This window comes from Ictalurus punctatus, chromosome 4, assembly GCF_001660625.3.
Source record: "Ictalurus punctatus breed USDA103 chromosome 4, Coco_2.0, whole genome shotgun sequence".
NCBI classification, from domain to species: Eukaryota; Metazoa; Chordata; class Actinopteri; order Siluriformes; family Ictaluridae; genus Ictalurus; species Ictalurus punctatus.
This window is the reverse complement of record NC_071284.1, coordinates 14584351-14600420: the sequence shown is the minus strand read 5'-3', so window position 1 is coordinate 14600420 and position 16070 is coordinate 14584351. Positions and strand designations below refer to the sequence as shown.

The 16070-nt window shown below is 41.8% G+C and overlaps 1 protein-coding gene across 1 annotated transcript in view; it reads right to left on the bottom strand.

The window, feature by feature from the left end:
- The window catches only part of LOC124626881 (hydrocephalus-inducing protein homolog), a 74823-nt gene that overhangs the window by 15263 nt on the left and 43490 nt on the right, over positions 1–16070 (bottom strand). Inside the window, exons 26-37 of the mRNA XM_053677992.1 lie at positions 15868–16050; positions 15630–15749; positions 15251–15410; positions 10171–10343; positions 3880–4078; positions 3574–3673; positions 3376–3475; positions 3088–3256; positions 2766–3007; positions 2562–2679; positions 1486–1690; positions 1–236 (exon numbers count right to left, since the gene is read on the bottom strand). Of these exons, the coding sequence (XP_053533967.1) occupies positions 1–236; positions 1486–1690; positions 2562–2679; positions 2766–3007; positions 3088–3256; positions 3376–3475; positions 3574–3673; positions 3880–4078; positions 10171–10343; positions 15251–15410; positions 15630–15749; positions 15868–16050 (2005 nt within the window). The remainder of the gene's footprint in view (positions 237–1485; positions 1691–2561; positions 2680–2765; positions 3008–3087; positions 3257–3375; positions 3476–3573; positions 3674–3879; positions 4079–10170; positions 10344–15250; positions 15411–15629; positions 15750–15867; positions 16051–16070) is intronic.

The window sequence follows — 16070 nt, the reverse complement described above, 5'->3', positions numbered from 1 at the left end:
CTGGTTGAGGACAGCTTTCACCTGTAAACTAAGTTTACAAGCTATTTTTCCAGGGTTAGTAAGACGGAAGCGGGCCTTGGCTGACTGGCCAACTAGCACATTGTTGAAGACAAACTTGTTCTCGTCCTGGATGTAGATGCCCATAGCCTCTTGATAATGCTTACATTGTAGCATGTTACTGTTCTTGCACAATCTGTGTTCTTCAAAGATTGAAGCAATATCTTCATGGGCTATTCCTACACAGAAAGAAGTGACATACACTGCCAGTCACACATTTTTGAATACTTGGATTGACCTGCATTTTATTACATATTAATCACTGTTATTACCACTGGCAAAACAAAAATATACAGAGTACATTAAATAAGTATCAAATCTATTTGATGACATCATTTGAAGTGCACTCCAATGTTAACCTTATCTACCACAATCAAAAATTTTTACAGGTCTCCCTGAAAGAATACAGATACCCTCTGGCTCGAAATAATAAATATTAGAGATTAGGTTGAAAAACTCTAGAGTATTTCTCCAGTGTTACTATCAGCTTTAAGACAAATATAGAGATAGGTAACAATTTAAAGGAAAAACAGATGACTCTATTATGTTGGGGTGAATATGTTTGGGGTCCACTTATTGGCAAAGCCTATCATCAATCATTCTATCCTTATTGTCTCTTCCAGGATGACAATTCCCCCATTCACAAGGGCTCACTCAGTGGTTTGATGAGTATGAAAATAATGTAAATCATATGCTATAGTCTTCACAGTCAGCAGATCTCAACCCAATTGAACACCTATTTTGGACCAACATTTTACCTCCACTATAGATGTGTTCAAAGCTCCCACCTACACCCAAACAAATTCTGGCCAATAATGCCCACTCCTGCTTACACACTTGATTTAATCCCATTCTCTTCCACAGAATGTTTGAACAATTCTGTCTGTTTGTGTATTTATTTTTTACATGTACCAGCACATGACATTTTCTAATGAACTTTGTTGGTTCTATTTCCCAAAATATAAAGAAATTAGTAATTGGCCTTGCTTTTCCAATACTTCCAGAGGAGACTGTATATAATAGACTTGTGTTTGAATGGTGTTGGCATCAGAAGTGAGCAAATATTTAATATGAGACCAGTCATGCAGTAGTTTAAAAACATGATCTTATTTTATGCTACGGAGCCATAATTTTCAAAAAAACATTTTTATTTTTTATTTTTTAGAACTATTATTTATTTATTTTTGTTATGAAATGTTCCAAATTGCATATTGATTAATGCAAATACAAAAATGGGACAAGACATGCTATTTTGATCATTTAAAAGATGCTTTTTTGTGGGTGCATGACTTTTTACACATCTAAATCATGGCCTGGGTGTTGAAAAACATAAATAATGAGACTTTAAATTAAAACTCCTTAAAAATAACACTGAGTTATAAGTTTGCCTGTATCCTACTTAGTTAATGTTTTTAGGAACTTACAAACCTGGCATGCAGACCTCTGCTAGCAGCTTGTAAAGAATCCCTCCTGGGCTGTCAAAAGGGTCTCGATCAGTGATGTCCACCACCAGGCACTCCTCCCAGCAGCCTACCTGCTCTGCTACACAGTCCACAGTTACCACCTGCTGGGCACCAGGTGGAAGGATGCCAAAGCATGGAGACAAGGAGAACAACCCCATAGGCAAACGTGTCTGCAGAATTAAGTAGAAAAGAGACAAAAAATAAATAAAGGAGGCACTTTATTTTTTTTATTCATGAAATAAATGCCTGTAAGTGTATTTCTGTAAAATACTGTATACAGTGAATATAAAAAGTCCATGTTATAATTGAAGGTTTTTGTGATGTGAAAAATCATGACATAATGTCAGATCTTTTACCACATTTACATAGCAACCAACAATATCGAAATGAAAAACAAATACAAAGATTTTTTTTTGGGGGGTGGGGGGTTGTAGGGGGGTGTGTGTGGTAAAAATACAAAATTACAACAACTTGGTTACATAAGTGTGCACACCCCTCAACTAAGACTTTGTTAAAGCACCCTTTTGCTTGTAATTTAGCACTCAGTATTTTTGGGTAAAGAGTCTATAATAACTACTATATTTTTCTTAAAAAAAAAAAAATCACTTTTTAAAGAAAAAAAACATGAGTCTACCATAAAATTGTACTCATTTGACATTTTCCTTGACTAGTCTACTGATAATATAATAAACCTAACCAGTCTTGGGTCATTGTTATTATATGCCTTCAAACATATCAGCAAAGGTTCAGATCCTGGGGTGGTCAGCATTGCATGAAACCAAGAAGATGTCTAGAAAATCCTACAGAAAGAGCTGATTTTATTTGGGGTTAATCAGAATCACTTCATTGATAACAGGTGTATGGTAATTACATTTACACCTTGAGTTTGAATGTGATTAGTTCTGAGCACAATCACATGCCCCATTATAAGAGGGTATGCACACTTATGCACCCAGATTGTAAGTAGACACAACTGTGTATCAACTAAACACCCATTAAAATGTAGTAAGAAGAACATGACGTACAAAGGCCGTTCATTACCTGAGAAGGTATGGTGTCCCTAATATTGTCCTTCTGGGTAGAGTCAGACTGGCGTAATTTAATGGTGGAGGATAATCGTCTTGCTGAGTTGTTCTCTCTGGAAGATTTCTTGCCTATACTGTAACAAATAAGGTTTCTAATTAGAGAGTTTCATTTATGAAGGAAAAAGGTAAAATCTTAATATGTATGGATCAGTGTCTGTACCCTTTCTTCTGTTCAGACACTGGGAGATCTTTAAACATTCTGGAGATGGTGAAACAGATCTCAAATTCACCCCTATTCTCCACAGTAATTGTTTGTGTCCTGCGGGAACCATGCTCTACTGAGCCAAAGTTGATGTTATTCTCAGGGTGGATGCTGTACTTGGAATAGAGACACTGCACAGACACTTTGATGGGTATGATCTTAATGGTTTCTCCATCTTCATCAATATTTGGTTCAATGACCTAAAACAAATAATCACTAATGTTAATTTTTGATATGAAATAGAGATTTACCAAAAATCTATATGAAAGGATTTTCTGACCTGACAGTGTAAAATTGGCTGTTGTCTGATAGACACCTCCTTGTTGTAGCAGAAGGTGACTTGGACACATGTGTGCCGGTCAGTGGGATGAAGAGAGCCTTTTTGAGGTGTAATAGTGAAGAGTGAGTTGAGTTTAGGCATTCCAGGCTCGGTAGGCTCCAGGATGAACCTTTAACAGCAATATCATTGCACATTAGCCACAGAGCTTTTAATGTTTTTTTAGTCCTTGAAAAATTAGAATATTGTATATATTGGATGCTTATGTAGAGTATGTGGGTGTGAACATACTTGTAGGCAATGTCATGTTTGCCCTTGTTTTTCAAGTTAACAGATAACGGCAGTGTTTCTGATACTTTGATCATGCCAAAGTCCAGACTGGTGTCTTTACCTAACGTATTTGTTATCAAGATAAAATGCAAACAAATGGTTATTTATGGATGGATTAAAAAAAAAAAAACTTGGTGGATATGGAAGAGGAATAACTACCTTTTGGAAATGTAATTTCCAGGGCCACATCATACGCTTCTGCCACAATATTAATGTTCTCTGTATGGACAACACCAAGAATATTCTCCACATCTGACACCTGACCAGCACGCACACACACACACACACACACACACACACACACACACTTTATGTACCTGTAAAAAAATCAGTTTAACAGCAAATCTTAGTGTTCTGATTATTCTTTCATATCTATGACCCAAGGTGATCTACCACTTTAAAACATACAATTTTTTGTGAACTGGGGAGCTGTACTAACATTTGAGCTATTGGTCAGCACCTTACCTCCAATCTTATGGTTTTCTTCAGACTAATAGGTTTTATGGCTTGGAAATGCATGAACAAGGAAAACTCAGAGTACGCCATGATGATGCCGTGGTCCTGGGAAACGCTGAACTCCTCACCCAGCACCTCAAGGCCACCTAGCCTCCAGGCGACTGGCAGTGCAGTGGGGTTACGCAAGCACAGACTGCGTGTCTCCCTCCTGGAGGACCATAGTCATGGGAAAGACATATTATATTTACACAGGGTAATCAAATAGAATTATTATGGCAACAAATCTGTCAAAATACATCAAATGTAGAATTCAATACATTACAATATAAAACCAGAATATGATATTTTTGTTATATTTTATATAAGCAATAAGCAAGGATGCAGGAAGTTAGCAGCACCCCCAATTTCGAAGATTCCTTTCACTGCAACTGCAAAATTATCATTTTATAATAATAATAATAATAATAATAATAATAATAATAATAATAATAATAATAGGGGGACACAGTGCCTTAGTGGTTACCACATTTGCCTTGCACCTCTCGGGGTTGGGATTCAAATCCCACCTCCGCCCTGTGTGCACGAAGTTTGAATGTTCTCCCCATGCTTTGGATATTTCCTCTAGGTACTCTGCTTTCCTCCCAGTCCAAAAACATGTGCTGTAGGCTGATTGTCATTTTCAAATTGCCCCCAGTGTGTGAATGCATGTACGATTGTGCCTTGTGATGGCTTGGCACCCTGTCCAAAGTGTCCCCCGCCTTGTGCTCTGAGTATTTTGATTGATTTTTGAGTTTGTATGTCAGAGATAGCATTCATCTTACACCACAGCGAATGGCCAACAATTACAATTTTTAATTTATTAATTATGACAAATAACACTTTTTAACTAATCATACAGGATACACTCACTGTACACCTGCACATTCATGTAGTCATCTAATCAAGCAATCATGTGGCAGCAATGCAGTGCAAAAAAATCACACAAATACAGGCCAAGAGCTTCAGTTAATGTTCACATCAAACAATACAATGGGGAAAAGTTCTGTGTGTCAGTTCTGTGTGTCTTTAACCGTCGCATGGATGTTGATAGCAGAAAGGCTGGTTTGAGTATTTCAGAAATTGGTCTGAGTTGACAGGAAGTCTATAGTAATTTAAATGTAAAGAGTGATTATCCTTTCTGGCAGCTTGAACCAATCTGGCCATTTTCCTCTGACCTATTTTATCAACAAAGCTTTTCCACCCACAGAACTGTCACTCACTCATTGTTTTTCAGTTTTTCTTTCTGTAAACACTATTGTCTGTGAAATTCAAACCAGCCCTTCTGGTACCAACTTTCTCAGCTTTAGCTTCCCATTACTCTTGACTTTCTGGCACTAACTGTGACCTGGATATCTCCACAGAAATCAGCTATGCCGGCCGCTCTATCCTCTGCTTATGCTTTCTCTCACACTCTACAAGAAACTGGCAGGGGAGGTAGTACATGTCTGCTGTTGTCTTGGAGATGGTGCTTCACACCTCTCTCCCTGTCTCATCTCAACAGCTCATCCTTCCAATTCCATGCAGTTACAGTTACCTCCCTGATTACCCTTCTCATCATCACCATCTACTGCCCTCCTGGTCCGCTAGGAGAATTTCTTGAAGATATGGACATGCTCCTCGGCCTTTTCTCTACTTACAGCACCCCTGTTACAGTCCTTGGAGAGTTCAACCTCCCCTCTGACAAGCTTGAGCCCTCTTGCCTTCTCCATCTTCTCCCTATTGTTATCACTTGTTATCCTTTACCATCACTCTCCCTATCCTGCCAAAAACCAGCTATAAATACCTCTCTCCTACCTGTTAAAATCTCCATTCTATCTCTCCTTCCACAATAGCTTCCTGCACCCTATCATTCCTTCCAGACCCCGACTCCTTTTCCTCCCTATTATTGCAGTTAGCCACAGACACTTTCCTCTCCATGGACCTCCTCTGCCCTCTATCCTTGAAACCTAGGAGCTTTCATACCCTGTTCCTTAGCTATTGGATGCGGTGCAGCAATCGGCGAGAACTAAGAACAGAAGAGAGAAAGTGGAGGAAATCACAACTCCTCAACACAGATCTTGCCATACTCTCCAGTCCAAATTCTCATCTGAAATGACTTCTGCTAAGACTACCTTCTACAAGGAAAAGCTGGAAACTTCTGCACAGGACCCTCACAAGCTCCACAACATCTTTTCTTCACTAATCAACCCACCAGCTCCTTCTGCTCCATCCTCCCTAACTGCTGAAGACCTTGCCACCTATTATAATGAGAAGTTTGAAAAAATCTGCCAGACTTTCACTTCTACCCCAACCCTATTCCTATACTACCCACTGAGGATTCCCACTGAGGATTCCCCTTCTCCCTCACTGGCACATTTTTCTAATCTTGCAATAAAAGAGATCCTGCAGGTCATCTTGTCCTGCAATCCTATCACTTGCCCATTAGATCTAATACCTCCCACAATGCTCCAGACAATCTCTTAAGATCTCCTCCCCTTCATCACTACTATCATTAATGGCGTCATATCATCTGGTGATGTTCCAAGTGCATTCAAGAGAGCAAGGGTTATTCCCATCCTGAAGAAACCCACTCTGGATCCCTCTGACATCATCAATTACCAACCAGTATCACTACTCCCTTTTCTTTCTAAAATCCTTGAACACACTGTCTACAATCAACTCTCACAGAACAACCTCCAGGATCCTAACCAGTGTGGCTTCAAAGCGGCACATTTCACAGAAACTGCCCTTTTGGCGGTCACTAAGAAGCTACATGCTTCTAGATCAGCCAAACTGTCACCAGTCCTCATCCTCCTCGACCTTTTAGTAGTGTTTGACACAATCAACCACAAGACTCTCTTGTCCACCCTCATGAGTCTCGGAATTCGTGGTTCAGCATGGCAATGGTTTGCTTGCTACCTGGACAGTTGCTTATACTAGGTGATGTGGCGGGAATCCAAATCCGTTCCCTGCAGACTCCACTGGTGTCCCATAAGGTTTAGTACTTGGTCCTCTTCTGTTCTCCCTCTATACTCGATCTCTTGGTGAGGTCATATCCTCACATGGGTTCTCATACCACTGCTATGTGGACGACAATCAAGTCATCCTCTCCTTCTTTCACTCAGATCCTCTTGTTTCTGCTCAGATCTTAGCATGTCTGGCAGACAACTCATCATGGATGGCAGCTCATCAGCTGAAACTGAATGCCAGAAAAACTGAACTGCTGTTCATCTCAGCTCATTTATTACCATCTCAGGATCTTGTGATCTCCCTGGACAACGCTCTAATCCCACCTTTGGTTACTACACTCAACCTTAGGGTAACCATCGACAATCAACTTTCCCTTTCCTCTTATTTTGCTAATATGACATGCTCATGTTGATTTCTCCTTTACAACATCAGAAGGATTTGCCCATTTTAGATGCCCAAGCAGCTGAGACACTGGTTCAAACAAAAGACCTACCTCTTCCTAAAGTACTTAAATTAGCACTTTTCATTTTTAAAAAATGTCATTTTTTCTTACTATATTACCTCCCAGCAAAATTTTAAGATGGTGATGGTATTCTTAGTCTGTGACCTAGTGAACCAGTATCGCAATGTATTTATTAATAGAGACTTCATATCAATTGTGTAAGTCGCTCTGGATAAGGGCATCTGCTAAATGCCGTAAATGTAAATGTAAATGTAAATGTAAACATCCATGCCATGAAAGATTAAAGGCTGATTAGATAACTGAATGAATGTGCAGGGGTACAGGTGTTCCTAATAACATGGATGGTGTAAATCCCACTTGTGCCACCAACACAGCTTCAAGGCATGGACTCCACAAGGCTTCTGAAGGTTGTATGTTGTATCTGGCACCAAGATGTTAGCAGCAGATCCTTTAAGTCCTGTTAGTTGTGAGGTGGGGTCTCCATGGATTGGACTTGTTTGTCCAGCACATCCCACAGATGTTCAATTGAATTGAGATCTGGGCAATTTGGGGTCCAAGTCAACACCTTGAACTCTTTGTCATGTTTCTCAAACCACTCCTGAACAAATTTTGCATTGTGGTATGGCGCATACTCTGGTTTCCTCCCCCAGTCCAAAGACATGGATGGTAGGCTGATTGGCGTGTCTAAAGTGTCCGTAGTATATGAATGGGTGTGTGAGTGTGTATGTGATTGTGCCCTGCGATGGACTGGCACTCTGTCCAGGGTGTACCCTGCCTTGTGCCCGATGTTCTCTGGGATTGGCTACAGGTTCCCCCGTGACCCTGAAGAAGGAGTAAGCGGTAGAAGATGGATGGATGGATGGATGGTATGGCGCATTAACCTGCTGAAAGAGGCCACTGCCATTAGGGAATACTGTTGCCATAAAAGGGTGTCCTTAGCACGTGTACTTAGTACGTGTCAAAGTAACATCCCATATGAATGCCAGGATCCAAAGTTTCCCAATAGAACATTGCAGGGAGCATCATACTGGCTCCACCGGCTTGACTTCTTCCCATAGTGCATCCTGGTGCCATCTATTCCCTGGGTAAGCAACGCATATGCACCTGGCCATCCACATGATGTAAAAGAAAACGTGATTCATCAGACGTGGCCACCTTCTTCCATTGCTCCACGGTCCAGAACTGATGCTTACATGCCGATTGTAAGCACTTTCAGCGATGGACAGGGGTCAGCATGGGCACTCTGACATCTGAGTCTGACATGTGATGCACTGTGTAGCCAATATAACAATACTTAAAGCACTCTATAATTAACAATATACTCTAGACTGTAAGGTACTTGTATCTGACATCTGCCATATACAAGTACTCTCTCTCTCTCTCTCTCTCTCTCTCATATATATATATATATATATATATATATATATATATATATATATATATATATATATATATATATATATATATATATTCCTTATATGTTGTTAATTATAGTGCTTTATATATTGACAGAGACAAGTCTCCTCCTCTTATAATGAACACATTATAAGTACAATAACATAATACAAACATGCACAATAATATAAACCTGTCATTTAGGTTACAGTCGTAAATATTCCTATCCACACTGCTGCAGAAAATGAACAACTTCTGATTAGAAAACTAAATCAACACCTTCTGATTCTAACAATTAATAATAATTTTAAATGTTTTATTTAACAGTTAATTTTGAACTTTGGCAATCACAAGAATCAACTAAACCATCCAATTTTTAAATGGTGATTTTTATATTCAATTTTTTCTCTCCTGACCTATTTTCCTTATTGTGTGCAAGGACTGTGTGCTCAATTGTGTTACAATTCCTCATAAACTTCCAAATGTTTCATCAATGTGAGATTATGAAAATGTTATTAAAATAATTTTAATTGCATATATGAAGTTGCAATCTGTCATCCATTACCCAGACATATATATATATATATATATCCTTCAAATCCTCAAACGTAAGGTGGAGGAGCACAAGGTCTCTAACATCCACCAGCTCTGTGATGTCGTTATGAAGGAGTGGAAGAGAACTCCACTGGCAACCTGTGAAGCTCTGGTGAACTCCATGCCCAAGAGGGTTAAGGCAGTGCTGGAAAATAATGGTGGCCACACAAAATATTGACACTTTGGGCCCAATTTGGACATTTTCACTTAGGGTTTACTCACTTTTGTTGCCAGCGGTTTAGACATTAATGGCTGTGTGTTGAGTTATTTTGAGGGGACAGCAAATTTACACTGTTACACAAGCTGTACACTCACTACTTTACATTGTAGCAAAGTGTCATTTCTTCAGTGTTGTCACATGAAAAGTTAATCAAATATTTACAAAAACGTGAGGGGTGTACTCACTTTTGTGAGATACTGTATATAAAGCTTAATGTTTGCAATGGTAATGGATGAGTTTACATGTGTGCAACTTCATATATATACACACCAGGGAAACAAGGGTCTGAAAGAAAATTTTTGGCAATTTTTTGTCCCAAAAATGATGACTTATTCCTTAGGGTAGTTAATCATTTTGGCACATATATTTTTGAAACAAAATACTATTCTATATAAAAGTAGATTTTATGTTGGAATTATGATAAATAGTTTCTTCTGTTCGACTGGAAGGATTATACAATATTTTTTGCTCCTTTTTATGAAGGGTGGCAAAAATTCTGGAAGGCACTGTCAGGGTAATATGTTATAAACATAGTTGGCATACAAAAGTCTATATTAATTTCTTTTACAGTCATTTGTCATAAAAAATAACAACACTAATATGTGTTGGAAACCACATTACATAATATCATGCTCCTGACCTGTCCAGGAAAATCTTATCAAAATTAAGCTGCTTGTGCTCCACTTCCAGCTCTGGCCGGACTCCTCTGCAAGAGATGAAGAAGATGCCAGGTTCTGGGTTGTCCTTAATACAGCACACCACACTGTCTTCTGTAAGACCTGGAGTGGTGGGGTATGCCCATACTCTGAGCTCCTGCAAAGTGTACAGTATACAATGCTCAGTACATGAATCTGGCCTTATGGACAATATATACTTTGGACACTAGATGGAGACATTCTGCCTATGTGTTTTTTTCTTTTGACTTGCCTTGCTAACCTTTGTTTTCACCTTTCTCTGATTTGCTAGGCTATACCCTCCGTTTTCTTTGTTCTTTATTCAGTCCTCTGTTCCTCATGTGTGTACTAAGCCACTGTCTTTGCCTTTTGTTACTACTGCTTTATTTTTTGCTGCCTGCCTTTTGACTTTTGGGTTCTTTTATGATTTTTGCCATTTTGGGATCTTTTGTGATTTTTGCCTTTTTTTAATCGTTAGTTATTTTTGGCCTCTTTGGATTTTTTGTGAATTTTTCCTGATTACTTGTTTTTGGACTTAGCATTCCTCTGTTTAACGGATGGATTGTTTTTGGAGTAACTTTTTGAAGTAAAGATTTTTCTGTTTCCCCCTATCTCTGTCTCCTGGAGTTTCTCTGCAATTGAGTCCAGCCTAGCCTAGGTTGCCAACCATTACAGTAAGATTGAGACAACAAGATGGACCCAGCAGAGCAGAATTCCCAGAGACCACCGACCTCAACATGCTTCATTTTGCAGTGGCCAGTCAAGGGACCACAATGGGAAGACAAGTGTCAATAATGGTTGATCAAAGAGCAGTGACAGGAGCATGTGGTGACCCAGATCCTACAGTTTGTGGGGTCACTCTATATGTGTTGACCGGCACCCTATAACCCTACTAGCCCCCACAGATGAGACATGCCTACCTGCCCCTCAAGGGTTCGATGGGAATCCAGGAGGGTGCTGTGAGCTGTACACTGGCTACAGAGAGCCAGTGGAACCAGGAAGCACTCATAGCGGCATTTCAGAATAGTCTTTCGGACCCCAAGGATGAACTGGCCTCAAGGGATGCAGAGAGGGACTTGAATGCATTGCATGCCCTCTCAATTTGGCTGGACAACCAACTCCATGAGAGACAAATGGAATGCCATTCTTCAGCACTTAGGATCAGGTCTAGGACTTCACTTCTAGATTGCTCCCAAGACTCCAATTGATCAGAGGAACCTACTCGGTCAGGAGGGACACAACTCTCCGAGACTGAGCTGAGCTGGTGCATGTGAGAGGTTTTGCCTCTACTGTGGGAAACCAGATCATTTCAGGTCCACTTGTCCAGAGTTATCAAGAAAAACCCAGTTCCAGTAGGGCGGACTGTGATGGGACCCACCTTCACCCCAAAGTGTTCTCCAGTTATGGTCCTCCTTTCCACCTCCCTTTCTTGAGGTGGGCAACAGCACACCCTTCAACAGCCGCCATACCCCTCACCTATACTAGTCCACTGGGCTACATGCTTGATCAGGGTCCCACCTACCATGCCACATGCCTTCCCTGCACCTTCACCATCATCTCCCGAGTCTCAAAATCTTCCCGAGTTGTCCTGAGTCCCTCCTGAGTATCATGACCTGTAGGAAGTGTTCAATAAGAAGAAGGCAACCAGTCTTCTTCCTCACTGCTCATATGACTGATCCATTGACCTGCAATACTAGCACCCCAAGGGAAAGAATCTTTTCTTTCTCTGCACTTGAGACCAAAGCTATGGAGGAATACAGGATGTCCCAAAAGTCTTCATATATAGGGGAAATGAACACTTTTTTCAAAATGTAACTTTTGTGGCAACAGGCCGGCGGCTGGCGGCCACAGGACAGGGAGCACTCCTCCCGCGACTACTGCTATGGTGCTGAAGAGACAGCTCCGCTTCAGCACCACCAATGTTTTGGAGAGCCAGAGAGCACGTGGCTGCGGGGTGGAGCCGCCGACACACACGGCTGGCGGCTGATGATCAGCGTGGCCGCTCTGCACCATCCAGCAGCCGACTGGAGAGAATAAAAGGGCCATCCTCTGCTAGAAAAGAGAGAGAGGACCCCCGAGGTATGCATGATAATTTGTTTTGTGTCTCTTGCAGAGGATTCAAAGGGATCGGAGGATTTCGCCCCCTGGCTGCACCCACGGAGCTGTCTGACTGCAGAACTGGATCTCAGCCACTTGGAAAGCCCCCAGCACGGCCCCGGCAGCCCCCTGGATGACTCTGGCCCCGAGAACTTCATCCCATTGCACCTCCTTTGCACCCCACACCCTCACGGATTTTAAATAAACTCTGCACTTTTACCCCAGAAATGGTCTCTTGTGTGTCTGTGCTCAGCCCACCGCTGTCTAGGCTCGCTACACTTTATTTACAAAACATCCTCTACACAATTGCCACTTCTTGGTAAACACATAGGAGTCATCTCTCCCAAGTTTGGCAACTGTATCATGTGTGATATGCTTGCCATGTTTCCTGTTAAAGTCCATCGCAACCTTGGAGACTTTCTCCAAGCTCAGGAGGTGCTTCACTTCAGCTCCAGTCCTAGACCTGCCTGACACAGCCCTAACTTTCATTGTGAAGGTGGAAGCCTCAGAGGTGGGTGTTGGAGGGGTGCTGTCTCAGTGGTCATCTGACAAGAAACTCCACCTATACTTTTTTCACACTGGCTATCCCCCATGGAATGAAATCACAGTGTCGGCAACAGAGATGGCTGACAATCAAACTGGCCTTGGAGGAATGTAGGCAGTGGTCAGGGGGGCCCAACAACCATTCACTGTGTGGTCTGACCATAAGAATCTCAAATATATCCAGACTTAACCCCCATCAGGCCAGCTGGGCTCTATTTTTCAAAAGATTTCAGTTTAATATCTCCTACTGTTCTGATTCCAGTTAACCTGAGACCCTGAACTGCCCCTAGTTCCAGCATTGTAGCCCCAGTTCACTGGGGAATTGAGACTGTTGTCTAATGGGCACAACAGGGAGAGCCAAAGCCAGGAGGTGCTCCTAACTGACTTTTGTCCTTGCTTCTGTACACACCCAGGTATTGCAAAGTGGGTTTCATGGTTGATAACTTGCTGGTCACCCAGGTACAATGTGGACCCTTGACTTCAACAAAAGGTGCTTTGGGTGGCCCAGCATAGAAGCAGATACACAGGATTTAGAAAACGTCCTTTTCAATCCACTACCCATCCCCAAACAACCCTGGTCCCCCATATTGCTAGACTTCATAACAGGACCTCCCACCTCTCAAGGTAATTCAGTCATTAATTCAGTCACTCTAATGATGAATGATAGATTCTCCAAGGCATGCCATTTGATCCCTTTACCTACTATAAACTTCTCTCTGCTCAAGTTACTGCTGAACTAATGTGTACACATATGTTGAGTCTATGGTCTCCCACAGAACCATGGCTCTCCCACAGGACAGCCGCAGTTTACCTTCTAGTTCTGGAAGACATTCTGTCAGCCAGCCTCTCCTCTGGTTTCCATCCTGAGTCCAATGGCCAGACAGAGAGGTTGAACCAGGACCTGGAGATGACACTGGCATTCACTACCCCAAGTTCCTTGAGCAACTACCTCCTGTGGTCAGAGTATGTGCACAACCCTATATGCTGCTTTTCTACTGGGATGTTCCCGTTAGAGTGCCATTTCGAGTACCAGCTCACGCTGTTCCCGGAGCAGGAGCCCAATGTTACAGTCCCTTCAACACAAAGGTTCGTCCATTGCTGTCAGTGCACCTGGATGAAAGGCGTGGAGGGTTCTACAATGGGCTTCTCAGCACCAACAGCTTCAGGCCTCTGGCCTCGGGGCGGCTGTGGCTCAGTTGGTAGAGCGGGTTGTCCGCTAATCGTAGGGTTGGCTGTTCGATTCCCGGCCCGCATGACTCCACATGCCGAAGTGTCCTTGGGCAAGACACTGAACCCCAAGTTGCTCCTGATGGCAAGTTAGCGCCTTGCATGGCAGCTCTGCTACCATTGGTGTGTGTGAGCTTGCATGGCAGCTCTGCTACCATAGTGTGTGTTTGAATGGGTGAATGAGACACAGTGTAAAGCGCTTTGGATAAAAGCGCTATATAAGTGTGCCATTTACCATTTACCTGCCCCAACCCGCGCACATCATCCCTGCAGTTAATATCCTGTGAACACCCCCCTAAGTTCATCAGCCCTATCAAGGTGCTGCAAAGGGTCAATGCATGTGGCATACTGGCTCCTTCTTTCTCAATCAATGTGGATCAATCACCAGCCCCGTATCCCCTGCAACACACTCTCCTCCTTGTGTCATCAAGGGCTAGCCTGCCTCCACTGTCCGCTGCCTGCTGGATTTCAATCAGTCTGTGCTCACATCCAGTAATTGGTGGACTGGGAGTGCTATGGCCCAGAAGAATGCTCCTGGGTTTCTCTCTGGAAAATTCTTGACCAAGACTTAATGCGGGATTTCCAGTTACACCATTCTGATTGTCCCCAGAGAAACACCAGGAGCCGTTCCTGTTTGTGTTTTATGGATTTTGAACACTAGATGAAGACATTCTGCCTTTGTGTTTTTCTTTTGATTTATTTTGTTAACCTTCTTTATTGTTTTCAACTGTCTCTGATTTGGTTGGCTGTTTAAACCCTCCGTTTCTTTGTTCTTTGTACAGTTCTCTTGTTCCTCACGTGAGTACCAGGCAACTGTCTTTGCCTTTTGTTACTAATGCTTTTTCTTTTGCTGCCTGTCTGACTCTTTCGTGAATTTTACATGATTGCTTATTTTTTGGATTAAGGATTCATCTGTTTAATGGTTGGATTGTTTTTTGATCTCTGATTGCTGTCTTGTGGAATGTTTTGGAGGAAAGATTTGTCTGTTTTTTCCCCTCCTATCTCTGTCTCTTGGAGTTTCTCTGCAATTGAGCCTTGTCTAGCCTGTGGAGCAGTGATTAAGTTGTTGGGTCATCATCACCATCATCTAGGTTCAAATTCTGTCCAGGGTCACTAACCCTTACAGCCTTTATTCCCTAAAAAAAGTTTTCTGTATTGAAATTTTGTATTAACACATACCTTTCTCTCATTGGGCTTAAGAACCATGCTCAGAGGGTCCAGGATGAATGTGGTCGATTTGGTGTCCCGGTTGAGGCAGAAATGAACCTCTGCCTCCATGGGGGAGTTGTTGTGTATTACTAGTCTTTCTGTGTTTTCTGGGGACTTCTTTTCCTTGGACCTATGTAAAGAGCTACAATGTTGTAACTTAGTAATTCCTTTTGTCATTTACAAATTCCCCTTCATAACAATGTGATAATATGGTTAATTTCCAAGAGTATGCATTTGACACATTATTTAAATAATTTATATATGTATGAACACTATAAGTAATATTTGAGGGAATTATTATTATTGGGGAATGCATACTTAAATTCTAAGAGCAAGAAAAATAAATCACCTGTCTCTAGTTCTTCCACAAAGCAGGGGCCCGAAGTCATAAAGGCATGAGCGGATGATGTATGTCTTCTGTAAGTCATTCTCTTTCTGCATGGCCTTTTTACAATGGGCAAACACTGTCCTATAATACACAAATAAAACCCATCCGAATAAACAACAGAATATGGGCAAACAGTTGCTAAAATGGGTTCTGGTCAAAGGTCTACTGCCTGTTCTCCATTTCTGCAAGTAATACTCACTTATAGTCTTTGCTGATGGATGGGAAAGCACAGATGCCTCTGCAGTAGAGCTGATAGCAGCGCTTGGTCCCCATCACTTCAAACCCCAGAGTCTGTTTAAAATCACCAGGCACAGATGAGTGGAACCACAGTTTCAGGGTCACTTCTCCATTTGCCGGCACAACCCAGCGAAAATGAGTGAGCCTTCATGAGAACGAGGATGA